Below are 15,343 nucleotides of genomic sequence, written 5' to 3' on the forward strand. Positions count from 1 at the left end.
AGAAGGACAAAAGCATCTTAACAGCACTAGTTCTTCCGCAAGCCAATGTTTGTTTAGTTCAGTTAATAGCAACTCCATGAAACAGACAACGCCAGCAGTGTAGTGGAAACTGGCATTACTTTTTTTTTTAAACAAAACATAGAAAAAGAGTATTTAACTTAAAACGGTGGGTTAATTATACCCAGGCAGAAATCAGGTTATACAATAATGTTCCCTTCAGAAACAACACACCTTCTGGTTTGGCATTAATATACAGGCGATGTCTATATAACAATCACTAGGGCTGTCTGGGAGGGATGCCTCCAGGCATGTCTCTCCTATCCCAAGCCTGCACAAGTGGCAGTGATTCTTTCTCCAGGGGTTCTTTCTCTGACTGTTCTCAAGCACACCAGAGATAGAGCTCCTGAGAGTGGCTCTTCCACGTTTGGCACACATGAGTGGGAACCCTTGGGTGAAGCGTGCTCCAGAGTTTCCCTTCCCAAAAGCACCAGGAACACAGGCTACGTCTGCCTTATTACACTTGGCTTTGGGAAAAATTCCAGTGTAAGCTGTGCCTTGAATACAATATTATGAATAACATGAATATTATAAAGAATACGAAATGAACAACATCTTTGCATTTCAAAAGCTTCATTTGACCACATCAATCCTTGTTTGCAGCTCATATTATACTTTTTAATCACAAAGATATGGTTCCATGTGGTTGTGGGTTGATTATAGTGCAAAGGAAGTCTACAAAGGAAGAGCTTGTCTTTCATTCATAATGACTACTTAATTAATACCACAACACAAAGATATTTTCAGTTATCAAATTTCAGTCTGGGTTTTAATCACCCTCGAATTATAAAATGATCTTCACAAAATAACGTTGTGAACATAATGGCATTGCATTATACAACCTTTGACTCAAAGGCAATCAAGAGTTCCAGCTGGTCATGGAGGTTTGATTGCCAAAGCAGTCTACATTTTAATACTTCCTTTCTTTATACATTTGAATATGCATACAGTAAACAAATTTGATGCTACCTTTGCACAAATCTAAACCACTTTGCATACATTGCTACACAAAAGTGTAATCTGGTAAAATAGCTCACAGACCCAAGAAGGACAGAGATGTACCAGAATTTGCACCTGGCTCTTACTCAGAATACAATTTTTTGGATTAAACAAAAATTTAGATATAATAATTAGGCATCTACTTAAATCGTATTGGCCGTTAATTATTTTCAGGTGGCCACCACACTGGTGGCCACCAGTTTCAGGTGCTTTTCAGCCTGTGGCTGCCATTTTTTTCACTCTGACCTCATGCCACTCATTGGCTGAGAACCTGGTAGTGTTCCCACCCCTCGCTACGTTTTTGCCCTGAGCAACCACGGGCACATTCAGTGCCCAAAAACAACTGCTGAAAAAGAAAAAAAATCCTGTTAGGGGAGGGGGCTAATCTGAAGCAGCAGCAGCCGGCAAGGGAAGAGAGCGGGGGATCGGGAGTGGGAGGACAGACAACTGTAGGACAGGTGACCACTACAGAACAAGCACTGGGCTCCCAACTCATCCCCCACCAGCTCCCAGTACTTCAGTGTAACCCTCCTGGGTCTGCACAGCCTGCTCCCATCTCCCCTCTCCCTCCAAGCATAGTCACATTCCCCAGGGCCCCCGGCTAGCTTAGCACTGCAGTCCTGCCTGACTGCCCTCCCCCCACCAGTAGCCTATATAAAAACACATTCATACCTCATTACAGTACTTAACTTTTTTTGCCTAACAATAGCAAACAGGAACACAAGAGAACCAACAGTACTTAACTTCAATTGCCTTACACATACATAAACAAACTAAATGAATGAGTGAATTCCTTGACATTGACCCACTGTAGCACAGAGCTGGCCCACTGCATAAGGGCTTCAGGGGTAGATTTCTGTCCCCTCATAGCAAGAGAACCCCTCCCACATAATTTTAGTTGTTAAATGCAAACATGCTGCACCCACCAGCAGTGACAGCCCACCTTTCTGAGGGATGGACATTTGTCCATAAACAGAAACGGCATGCTCAGCATCCACAGAGTTGTTTGGGATGGTAAGGCAACGTTTTGCCAAGGCATACAGATATGGGAACCAGACATAGACAGACTCCCAAAACACAATAACAGGCATAGGCTACTGGCCTTTTCACAAAGTTCACATAAGCAGCAAATTCAGAGTCCTGCTCTTTACTCCATCCAGGTATCAATTTAGTAGAGAGTCAAAACTCACAGCACCCACCTGGTTGGGGGTGAAAAATCCTCACAGCACTGAGGAACAAGGCTGCTGGTTGGCTGAACCGTGGGGGCTGAGCTGGATCATACCTGTACAACTGGTGGGAGTTTGGCAGCCACTGCCTGGAACACCTCTTGTCTTTACTTGTTCTTCCAGCAGCAGGTGGACAGATCTTTTGAAGCCTTGCCTTCCACACAGCTTATCAAATATATCACTTTGCTATATCCTTGATAAATGGAAACCTGCTGACTTTCAAACCAGGTGAGGAGGTCCATAACAGCACCACCAGGTCTGGGTGGTGCTTTCTGCCACAAACCTCACCCAATCCACAATGTCACTCTGTTTCAGGAGTTCAAAGAGCTTGAGGATGCAATGTGTAACTTGTGTGATCTCGAGTTCCTCGGACACAAACTGCTGGCATCACTCCATGTGCTTGGCATGGTGCTGCGCGGCATTGAACCAAGAATGCCACCTGGTCAGGACTGGCTCTGGTGCAAGTCCCACAGTTGTAGGTAGCTTCCTGGTTTGAGCAGCAGTGGACATCCGATACTGGAGCTTGTGAGCTGGACAGTGCTTGAAAGCTGTCTTAAAGGAAGTCAACAGGCTATCCACGTCAGGGACTTCCATCAGATGTCACCTGCATTTGTCCATGGAGGACATCAGAGAATGCCTTGCTCATGTACACAGCATTATCAGACAGAAAAGCTGAGATCTTGTTGACTTCTAAGCCATAGGTCACAACTATGGAATGACTGACAGCTTCTAGGTGGACTGGCCTGGTTTGAAGGACAGACAGGTTGCCATCTGTCCAGCTACCAGCAACAATTCAAATGTGCAGGACATAATTATCTTGTGTGTTGCTGGTTTCATCCACCACTATGGAGAAAGTGTCATATTTGCTCACTGCACCATTTGTGGAGTGGATGTGTGTAGCTATCACTTCAGTGAGATATCCCTGGTGGAGCCTGATGGCACATGGAAGACTTCCCCCATTAGAAAGTATTGCTGTAGTACGGGGTTGTTGAGTTTCTGCAGAGGAACGTTTGCAGCTGTGAATGCCTTGACTAAAGCAAGATAGCCGCTTTTCAGGCCGTACTGCTGTCTGTGACCCTCTTCAACATAGATAACATTGTGGTCCACCTCCTGCTCTGTCCCTCAGCATCTGCTGAAGCTTTCTTCTTCAGGTGCCCTTCTGATTCCAAATGCTGAACAATAGTGTTTTTAAGGTCCGATCCAAAGTGACATTACATGCTGAACAGAATAATTTGTCACTATCTGCATGAAGAGTGCCTTCAGGGTACTGCTTTACATGATCCGTGGCAGAAATGTGCTTTGCTTTGTGGACTGTCTTTCCGCTCATCCTGATCTTAAGTAGAGCAGCCAGCCTATGGCTTAAAATCCTCCCAGGCTCCCGCGCTGCCCAGTGATTGGGCTAATCAGCATACTGACTAGCTCAATCACTGAGCCAGGCTGGGACACCCTGTACTTTCCCTGGGGCCTCTGTGCTGCAGGGGAAGGTTTCTCATGCTTTCCTTTTCTCCCTGCGTACTGCTGTTTTCTTCCATTAAGTTTTTTTTCTTCTTTTCCCCTCCCCCAAGGCGATTTTGCACCAATTTCAGCTAGGAAGGACATTTTCCCTGCTCTTCCAGAAATGTGGGGGATTTCTTGCTCTCCCTGAAAAATGTGAAAATACAATTTTAGTAGATCCCTAATAATAGTAAATCTGCCCCACAAGGACAATGACTCCAAGAGATTTTTCTTTCCCCTTTCCAGACCTTCCTGCTGGGACAATTCTGACCATGGGACTCCCACAGGAGCCTAACTACTTCGTACAGTTTGCAGTCACCAGGCTGTCACATTCTAGCTAGGAGCCAGATCCAAAACATTGGTTGGGTGCTTGATTCTCACAGGGAGTTCAGCAGCTGAACAACTTTTTAGACCTGCACCTAGCTTCTGTCGCCTTTTCTAAGGCCTGTTATACAAGTCTACCTTCTCCCACAGTTCTTCAGCTCTTGTTAGCCTTTGTAAAGACCAAGTGCTCCACAAGCTATTGTTTAACCCCTAAATCCCACAGATCCTTCATGGTCTCAGGTGGGACTAGGCCCATCCCTCCTTAAAGGTGCCCATCCCCCTGTGACAGAGACAGAGAAAATGAAGGACTTCCTACAGACATTACAATTCTAGACTACTGTATAACGCGTGGTACTAAAAACTAACAGGGCACTGAAAAAAAATCTGAAAAACTGAGTGTTGAAATATGTTGCCTGGCTTGCTCAAATTCAAGACCTTTGATTCAAATTATAACCCATTTGTTGGAGTCACTGGGAAACAAATTATAAGACAGCTCCAATTTCTAATGATCTAATAATACAGGGGCTTCTGGATCCAGGTTTATTTCTAAATGTAAGCTATGAAGTACATGAACTGCAAGCAAACAGAACACAAAGTGTTTGCTAAAGCACCTTATTCCAGTTTTTTGTAATTACTCAAATATCCATCTGCCAGATCATTACTATGGATCCTTCTCATAAAAGGATCATTTTAAGCTGTCTTAAACTGAGAACATTAACAATGGCAATGAACTGTTATATTTCTGGATAGGAAGATAAAATCAGTGGAATAACACAATGGTACACTTGAAAAAGAATTTCTAAATATTATACACACTTTATGGATCTGTCATCATATAAAAGAGACAATTTACTGTGCAAAATGAGCACATTCTATTTAAATACTTTCCTAGGTTAAACTGTCAAATACAAACCAAAATCATCATACTTGTTGCAAGGCAAAGATATTACATTCACATGATATTGGGTCCTTACTTTTTGCAGAGAAGTAGTAATGCAAATACACTGGATTATCCCCAAACCAAGCAATTCAAATCCAAGAAACTCAGATTAAAACTACATACAGATATACATAGTTAGGATGTTCCAACAATCTTAACCCTTCACTGCAGAGACACTAAGCAATTACAATATCACCCTGAGAGTAAAGTGTTTTAGTGTCTCTGATTTCTAATTAGATTAATCTGATTTATAATTATGCATTGGTCTTTTCATATTTTCCCTTCCTGGCATGTTTCCAGGACAGGGTCAAACGCTGTTTGGGTATCTTAGTTGTGTATTTCCATATATTTAACATTTCAATTTCTTTTAAATAAAACTTTTACTATTTTCTGGGATTGCAATTGTTTGTGTTGACTAAAATGTATAATCAGTCATGGGAACAGAAACTGAAACCTGGGATCACCTTCCAGGTGAGTGCTCTAATTACCAAGTTACTGAATTATGGTCACTCATGCTCTGTCTCTGGACCAGTTCGTTTTGAATTCTTTGCTGCTCTGTGGCCCAGCTTCAATAGAAGAGGACTGGAGTGTCCTCTCTCAGATCTTATGTACAGTAAAGTGGTTGGCACAGATGTAAGTTTAAACGTTTCAGGTTGAAGAAGGCTTAGAAAGTCCCCCACCTCCTGGATGAGTATTGTAACCAATAGTGTATTATGCCAAATGTGGTTATGACTAGCACCTCTTCTGCTCATGTTTTGAAAGAAGCAGCATCACTGCATTTTGAATTGGCTCGCTACTGGCGACATCTGCTAAGTGTGGACTGAACTCCCCAGGGAATTTAGACAGAGAACTCCTAGTTTCTGATCAAACTTTGGTATGAGCTAAGAACTGAGCCACTCTCAGTGAGGCAGTTCTGGGCATGCATAGCGATGCAACTCTTAGCACACAGGGAACTTTTTAATTTTAAATGGTGTTTAGGTACCTCCGAGGTGATAGCTGTGCAGGGGTTTTCAGGATCACAATTTTTTTTTGTAATTATGTGCTTAAATTCAACCTAAGTCTCACTCTAAATCAGTGGGTTTCAACCTTTTTTCATTTGCACATCCCTAAAAATTTTTGAATAGAGGCGCAGACCCCTTTGGCAATTTTGAATGGAGGTCCAGACCTGTTTGAATTCTAAGCGTTGGTATTCATATGCTTTTGACTGATCATAGTCATCTTTCACAGACCCCTCAGACATAGTCTGGAAAGCCTGAGGGGTCCACAACCACACAATGATAACCACTACTCTAAATGCATGAGTCTGTTATCAGATAGCTTTTAATGCTCACGCAAAGCGCTGCAAAAATTAAAGGCACTCTGCACAAGTAGAGATTATTTTCCAGTATAACAATTGAAGAGACTGCTGTCATGAGACTGACACTGCAAACAAGCTTGTTTTAAAAGTAAACAAAGGTTTGAATATAGGGTGCTGTGTTTGAACTGCCAAAATTGCTGTCTCAATTAACCCCTAAAGGGATGAGACATATTATAAAAGCCTAAGACAAATGGTAGATGAAGAGAGGTGTTCATATTTCTCTACATCACAGTGATGACTGCAATTCTTGCAGCTGAAACATGAAACCCTGTACTCAACCCAAGGCAGAACAGCTAAAAATACTGATACTTTATTATAAAATATATTTAAGTCTACCCATTTATTTTCTCATAGCTAAATCATGCTTTCCTTGCTCAGGCAAAAAGTATCACTTGGTAGCACTTGCTGCAGTGAGTAAAATGAGAATTATTTGGTGCTTAATGACTCCAAGCATTTGAGATCACCTTGACTGTACTAGAGCTCAACAGGATGTGGTCAAGGCATTTATAAAATTTCTTCATTTGCTGTACTCAAGCTTTTATTTCATGGCACTCAAGCTTTTATTTTAATTTTGCTTTTTAAGTAGATGCTTTACTATTTGAATGAAAAATATACCATATGCTAAGTCCTACTTTGTATCAGATAATTTAAAATTAATTTAAAATATGTAAATACCATGAACATATATCTATATGTTTACTTCTTTTTAGACAGGTCTCAGGTATATTGCAAGCATATTCCATATGTACATATATACATGATAAAGTACATGGATTTACAACTGGACTGCAAAATATAAGACATATTTCATAAAATATGAAAAACTACAGCAGTATGTAGTTAAAAAAAGCCTCAGGCAAGATTTAAAATAAAAAAGAAGCATTCAGTTAACATGGTTAAAAACAGTCTATTACATTTCAGGTCACATAGTCCAGTGGTGCTCAACTTTTTGGTCCCAGGGAGGAAGAAGGGGCTGGGGTGGGGCCAGGCTGCAGGCTGGATCAAACTCCATGCCCTAGGTTCAGGCCTACATGCATGGATCTGGACTAGCTGGCCCACATGTCAGGAATGAGGCCCCAGGACCCCATGCCACCTCCACCAAGCCCCACATTTTGGAATCAAAGCTCCAGGGCCCTATGACACCTCTGTGTGATCCCTTTTGTGGAGACTAGGGCCCTGGGACCCTGTGTACAGAGGTCAGGGCCCCAGAACCCCATGCCACCTCCACCTGTCCCCACATCCAGGGCCATGTGCTGCCCTGCCTGGCCCCACGCACTGGGATTGGGTCCTGCACCGCCCTGCATGCATGGCCTGCGGCGCTCCCCATGGACCTAGGGAACCCTGCAGGCTAGATGACAAGGGGCCAGATCTGGCCCATGGGTCAGGGATTGAGCACCCTGATATATTCAATTAACCAAAAAACTAATACTCTTGAGTTCTCCTTACACATTAAAAGCAGCATCAGCACCAACACACAAGGCATATGCTTTCAGCAAACATCAAAACTGAAAGGAAACTTCTGCATAGACACTGCATATGTGCAGGGGCATAACTGGACAGTTCCAGCTCTGTGTGGTTGCAGTACATGAGGCAGTAGCTGCAGCCAGGCTACTAACAGTGGTCACAGCAATAGAGCCAGCAGCTTCACAGCTGCTATTTTTATGCTCCCCTCCCAAGTCAGCTCCTGGTCTCGTGTCCCAGTCACCCCCACTTACTCAAGCTACTACACCGCTGTACACTTCTAAAGTTGGCATATCTCAGATTTCAAAGTTGATAATGGAATGCACTAAGCTGAACTTTTTCTCCCTCCCATAAATGTGTGCGCTAACACACACACTCTCTCTCTCTTTCTCTCATGACTATGTAAAAGTATTTGGGGCAGATCTTCAGGTAGTACAAACTATTACTAGGCACCAATTCAATTTGCAATGTTGCAGATTTCACAGAAATTGTGAAATCAGGTGATGTTTGCAACATCTGTGGGGGGCAAGAAAACATGCTAAAAATAGATTGCTGGCTCCCTCATGGGAGCCAGCAGTCCTCATGGCTGCTGCTGCCCAGCCACACAGCCTGCCAGGGGGAAGTGGTAAGGGGGGCAACCACGATGGTTGCCGTCCCTACCCCACACTAATGATTGGCTGAAGGCTGCCTGTCTTGTGGCCCCACCCCACTCCACCAATCATCAGCAAGGGGCAGGGCCTTATGATGGAGAGCCCTCTCCACCAACTGATGGTGAAGGGGTGGGGTCTTATGACAGACACGCCACTTAACCAATCAGCAGTGGGGTGTGGGCCTACCAGAACCCCTTAGCAAATCAGAGGCATGGGGGGGGGCCCCTGCTGCAATAAGCCTGCAAAAACGGTGGCTTGCTCCATGATCTGCCTGCCAAATTGGCCACCTTCTTCCTTGATTTGAATAGGCCCATAACTATTATACTTCCCTTCAGTGGCGCTATGACAATTTAACACCATCTGAGGATCTTTTCCAAAGCCTGTAGCTGGTAAGATGCACATTAAAAGAATCAACAGATATTTATAGAAGAGCTGGTCCCCTTCCTGTAATCTTTAGGTGAAATTTCCTCCCCGGTGTTGCATTTGGGCTGGAAGATGCTGTTATAAAAAGCTGAAGTATTATCCGTTTTCCTGAGACTTGCCCCTGCTGGGGTTCCCCAATGTTTATACAGGCAAGAGCACCAAGGAAGTGAGACTCTAAGCAGCAGACCCTAACATTAATGTGAGAAGTTCATTTTAAATTTTTGATACGTTCATATTCACAAAAAAATCTGTTTTTAACCCAACTGGGAACACAGTAAGAAGATTAGGTTTAATATAAAAGAGGTTTAGAGGTGAAATTTCAAGAACACAGTGGACTTGTCTATACATTCATTAATATGCCATAATTACAGCGCATTAAGTTTAGTACCTGTAATGACAGGTACTAACTTAATGCACCGTAATTGGCACTACTGCGCATTAGTTCAAATGAACAGTCTTTGAACATTAATATATAGTAGGCTATATCTACTGCTCATTAGCATAGGTCTTGCCCACTGCGCTAATGCACAATAGAATTAGTTGGCTATGCCTGAAGCATCTCGTGTAGATGCACCCACTGTTACTTGACCTAGTCTATTTGAAAACCTTACCCTAGAAATCCTAGAAGGAATATGAAAAATGACAACAGATCGCTTGATATTCACAGGAAAAATAAATTGATGTGTGCAACATGAATTGATGGTGAAGCACCGGCATCCATACATCCAATACAGACTGGCTAGATTCATTTGATTCATTTGAAAAAGAACTCAGCACAGTTATTGCCAGACTTTAATTTCTCCAGCCCAGTCGCATGTGGCAAGTAGTGATGGAAGGACTGGGTGAAATGTTGCACTCACACAGGCCTGGTCATGTGCAGATAAAGTGTGAATGATTCTAGCAGTGTGATAGTTATAGAAAAATACTTTGCCCTCTGAGCTTCCTGTCAGTAGAAGAGCCCCATCTGGAGAAAATTCACAGTCCACTGCAAATCCTTCCACCTGTAACAGTTGAGGATAAGACTGTAAATCAAGGTGCTAACTAGAGAAGTTTAATTTCTAAAAATGCAGAAAGTTCTATATCCCTTTTATACAGTATACTTAAATATTTCCTCAGGTGTTTGTCAAAACACAGAATGTAGATTTTAAACCATTAATGTTATTCAATCAGTAACTGGTAAAGCTATTAACAATTCACAAAGCTTTTAAATTATGTTAATCTCCATCATACTTCTAGTGCCCCTGGTTTTTAATTAACTAAATTATGAAAAAATAAGACAGCAGAAGATACAGGTCAGTAAATATCTTTGTTTATAAATCAGTGGTATCAACAGACAAATTATGTTACTTATAGGCTTGACTACTAATAAGTTTAAGTAAAGAATAGTACCTTATGCCCTTCATATCTTTTCTTTTTGTTGATTCTGTAAGGCCTCTGGGTAGAAAACAGTGCCATGTAGTTTCCATTTGTTTGAGCGACAAATGTAGATTCTTTAGGATGCAAGGTCAGACTTGGACAGGTATAACGCTCCTAAAAAACAATTTAGAAGATTAACATTGCCTCTTTTTTTTTTTTTTTTTTGCATCAAACACAACTTGTTCAAATGAGTCAGGCAAACTTTTGTAGATTTGACATGTCAGAACAATTATTAGGTGAGAGAACTGGCATATTTCAGATAGATAGCAGCTAAAAAAGTTTTTTTAAAAACAATGCCCATTTTGCTCAATACACTCTCTTGAAAATTCACGAGCCAATTTTCCGTTTGGTTTCCATTTAAAGTAGTAGAATAAGCCAGGTACTAAGCAAAGATCCCGCCTTCCCAAGGACCATAAAAGAACAGCATAGTTGCTGCGCAAAGACAGGTTGAGCCCCAAAACAATCAAGCAGCTTCTACTGGCCAAAGAAAGCTAATATTTCCATTAAGCAGTAAGTCCTCTATTGCTGCTTTAAATTTTTCCTATGTGTCCTCATGACACTGGACATATTCCCTAGGTAGCCTTAGCTATCCTGTCGGTGCTGACACGAAGTTCTGACACAAGAGGATCTTCTCTGACTACAGGAACAGGAGCAAAATTTACTACGTAGTAAAAGATAACTGCTGCCTTTTGTATTAGGAAGAAAATGGTCTGTTAATTATAACTGGCCCTTCTAAACCTACTAAGGTCAGTAATCACAAATGATAGCACTTTTAACCAAAACTTCTACTAGTTGTAGTTTCAGGAATGGCAGCTGTAGTTAAAGAAGGATTACATGGTTGCTGATTCACAACAGCCTTAAGCCAATGCTCAGATTTCAGACTGAATTAAGGCTAATGTTCAGAATTCTGAATGGTGAAAACTCTGAGATCAACCACTCTCATGAGGCTTTGACCAGATCCAGAATAAGGCCAAAAAAGGACCCCTCTGATTTTAGTTTCAACCCAAAGTCATTAGCAGCATTTTCAATTCAGAGATACAAATCCAAAATTCTTCTTCCCCTAGCCCCTAATATGCCAAGGGATGCTCTTCTATAGTTGTGATGCAAAAATTGATTTTTAAATCTACATTTTAGTCTGTGAACAATAAAGAATGCTTGGGATTATATCTTTTGGTGAAAGGGGCATTATACTCTTTCAAAGGCTAGAGAGGAAAAAGATAAAACAGTTTAAAAAGGAATGATGAATTATCACCTCCAATGAGAAGATGACACAACAAAAAAAGACAAAGGGACTGGCTTAAAGATTTAGGGAAAGGAAACAAAAGAGAAAGGCGCACAGAGGGAGTCTTAAGTTCAGAAAAGACAATAAAATAGAGTTTAAAGGTGGAAAAGAAGGAGGAATGAAAAACAGAAACATTACAGACAGCACAGCAGCCTATTATTAAGGCTTCCTACCACTTTCTACTATAGCTCTTTGTTTTCAGTCATTCTTAATATTGACAAAACTTTTGGCTTAAACTTCTTGGTTTGTTTTTTGTTTTGTGAGGTTTGGTTTTTTTGGTGGGGGGACCTCATGTTTGTTGCAGGTCTTTTGGAGAATGTTTGAATTTAAATGGTTTCAGCTATATCATGGTAGTAAGTCAATGAACAAATATGTTCATTAGGTCACAAAGTAAGTATTTATTTGTGAAAATGGAGAGAGAATGTATTCACATCAGTGCTTCATCATATTAGAGAAGTTGAGATATTTCCATCTCAAAGAAATTAGAAATTAAACATCAGAAAACTAAAGGCAGCTTACCAAAATTATTATCCATTTTAATTGTTATGTTAGAGAGTAAAGTGACCCATTCAATGATGCTCTAATTCTAAATGAGGTCTCTTGTTTGAACAGATAATTGAAGAGAACCCTTATAAAATCTGTTTATTCACTGAACCTTTTCTTAGAATAGCTGATTAACCTATAGTGTGTGCTGCTCCTCAACTAAACAAAGATAAAACTTTTGAAATTAAAGATGGAGAAGTCCCATTAGAGCTTCTCTTCTATTTCCTTTCCAGTACAGAATTGTTCTTTCTAATGAAAAAAAAAGAGCTACATGTATATAGGCTAGCCATGTGAGCTTTCAAATTATATGAGATATTAGGCTAGGATTTTCAAAAGAAGATCAGGGATTTAGACAACTGTGGAGACTACAGTACAACTACTTTCAATCTTTTAGCTTCCCTGGACAATTCAGCACATAAACAAACCCCTTACTTGGATTGCCACATAGTGCAAGAAATACAATAGCTATGTTTGATAAAATAATTTTTGCCAGTACCATTTAATATCTTCTGTTATACTACTTTGCTGTATATTTACCTATATATGCTACAATATTGCTCGTGTATTTCACTGATTGAGTCCTTCAATAAATTTAATCTGTAATTATTCCAAGTATATCACTTTTGATATCACAGGAAAGATACTGAAGAAGGAAATATGGCATACGGTAGCAACTACCATGGTACAATTGGCAAGTCAGATTGACATTGCTAGCTGGGTGCATTTAAACATTTCGCTATGGTGATGTTGTTACTTCCAGAAGTACTAAATCATGGCACAGTAACAGCCCATATACTGTGCCATATGCATGATGCACAGTTATTTTTAGCAGCTATTTCACCATAATGGCACGCTATAACAGGGGAGCATGTCCATATGGCAATGTAGCTGCTGGTCACATGTAGATGCCTATGGAAGCTATGTCGCCAGACCGCATTGATATGTCGCCATAGTGTCACGTGTAGACACGCCCACTATGTACTTGCCTTAACTTAGCTCTAATGCTAGTGAACAGGGACTGAAATGGAAACATTTTCCAAGGAGGGTGGCTAACAATACTCTAGGGAATTTCATACTTACAGGGAATAAGGGTTTACCAATATGAAAATATAGCTTTTGCCATATTGTAAGCAGCATTTTCAACATCACAGTGATATTGTAAAGTTTAGTTAAAACATGCTGAAGTACTGTGATCTTACATAAGCTACACTCATCTCTACTTGAAACAAAATTGATCAATAACTCACAGCAGTTTAAGGAAAATCAAAAGCTTTTTACTTTGACAACAGTATAATATACTAAATCAGCATTCTAGTAAGAATAAGAGTTAATCCCTACATGAAAAATCTGATTGGAGATTTTTGCAGCACTGTGGAAGTCCCATGCAATAATAGTACGGTCAGCTGAGTCCCGGCTTACTGCATCTGTGCTTGTAAGAAATTCTTTTCCTTCAGGAAGAAAGAGGACATCCAAAGTCTGCTGTACTGCAGCTTTGTAAACTTTTATCACCTATGAGACAGTAAAATTCATTACATAGTAACACATTATTTTTCCCAACAAGGAATAGACTAGAATTACCTATTAACAGTAGGAACAAGTGTATTGTCATAATAGAAATTCATGGCTTTCATTAAAGCACCAATAAAGTACATTTTTCAATAGAAACGAATGAGAACAGGTTAGCACACCCATATTCTTAAACATGTAAGTACTACACAGCTGGCTTATCTAGGAAGAATTGTTATAATGTACAAAAATATTTCTTTAACAACAAGTGTACAGGAAAATGAAATATATATTTTACTAAAAGCACTACTTCACTATACTGTATACACCTCTGTTGTAAAATGTCTTAAGAAATCAGGGCTAGATCCAAAGAACTTAGATGCCATGATGCTGAGTGCTACAATGCCTAATTTTTGTGTGTCTGAACCCTAGAATGGAATCCAGAGCCCTACATCCGGAGTCAGGGATCACTAAGGCCAGGAGAAGATGAGGAAGTGTCATGCTGTTCCCATTTCTACAAGAATTCAAGGAGTTGACCATACTGTCAGGAAACAAACACCAAAGTTCAATTCTCTCCTTGGCCTCCAGGAATTCAAATCCACCTCTTCCATGTCTTTGGAATATAGGACTGGGAGGGGTCTCTCAGGCCATCAAGTCCAGCGTCTGCATGTTCCAAGACATTATTTATCCAAAGATTCCTAAAATTTATCTTCTCTGACCCCTCTCATAAACCACAGACAGCAGGACAAAAATTACCCTACAAAAACATGTTGCAAATAAAAAGCAGGACAGACAGTCACAGCCAATGCTTTATCACTGCAATGGGAGAGAAGTTATTGGTTACTAACATTTAATATCTATATTGAGATGATCTTAGAAAGAAAACAAAGCCTGGTGCTATAGAGAAAAGTAAATCTTCCACAGTGACAATGATATTGAGGGACATCTCCTTCAATCAGTATAACCCTCAACAGGAAGCCCCTCAAGTTAGGTTGCCAAGAGGCTATTAACTACTGATAGAGGAACAAGTATACTCCTATCAAAACTCCCACCACAAGCTGTGACACATGTCCAATGCTTCTGAAAAACATGGGAAGGGAGCAACCAAAAACACCAAGGGCACATCCAGGCAAATGCACGTGTGCCTGTTGCAGCACCTCAAAGCAGTTTGCGATGGCACAAGAGGCACTCTGAGAACAAAAAAAAATGTTCCCTGGCTGCATATTTGCAGCACGGACTCTTAAGTTTGATACTGGGAAATCCCAGTATAAAAAAACATGCTGAAAAGAAGTGTTGCAGGACACGCTCCTGGAATGCACCTTCAGTCAGGACCAGGCTGCTCTTGCTGACACCCGGGGTCCCATCATCAGACACAGAGACCACACGTTGGGCCAAGCCATGTCATGCCTCTGTGGAGCCAGCCGGCCCAACAGCATGTGTGGCACTTGGAGGCAGGACCTGCCCAGCCCGATGCATGGCCCCTGCGTGACAGCAAGAGCGGCCCGGACCTGCCTGAAGGCGCACATCCCCAGGCCAGGCCAGGCCCTCACCATGTGGCACAGGTGGCACTGGGTCTCAGATAGCTGGGAGGGCGCTGCCAGCAACAGGCCCTGAGTGCCCAAGAGCCACTGCTGCAGGGGGCTGTACACCGTGCGGGGGGGGGGG

General features: G+C 41.3%; 1 protein-coding gene across 1 annotated transcript in view; it reads right to left on the reverse strand.

Moving 5' to 3' along the window:
- Positions 1 to 7,721: 7,721 nt before the first annotated feature.
- Positions 7,722 to 15,343, reverse strand: part of WDR25 (WD repeat domain 25) — a 206,383-nt gene continuing 198,761 nt past the window's right edge. Inside the window, exons 5-7 of the mRNA XM_019518559.1 lie at positions 13,511 to 13,681; positions 10,321 to 10,461; positions 7,722 to 9,932 (exon numbers count right to left, since the gene is read on the reverse strand). Coding sequence (XP_019374104.1) covers positions 9,711 to 9,932; positions 10,321 to 10,461; positions 13,511 to 13,681 — 534 coding nt within the window. The 3' untranslated portion in view covers positions 7,722 to 9,710. The remainder of the gene's footprint in view (positions 9,933 to 10,320; positions 10,462 to 13,510; positions 13,682 to 15,343) is intronic.

Source organism: Gavialis gangeticus, unplaced genomic scaffold (assembly GCF_001723915.1).
Source record: "Gavialis gangeticus isolate Ggan-Ray unplaced genomic scaffold, GavGan_comp1, whole genome shotgun sequence".
Taxonomy (NCBI): Eukaryota; Metazoa; Chordata; order Crocodylia; family Gavialidae; genus Gavialis; species Gavialis gangeticus.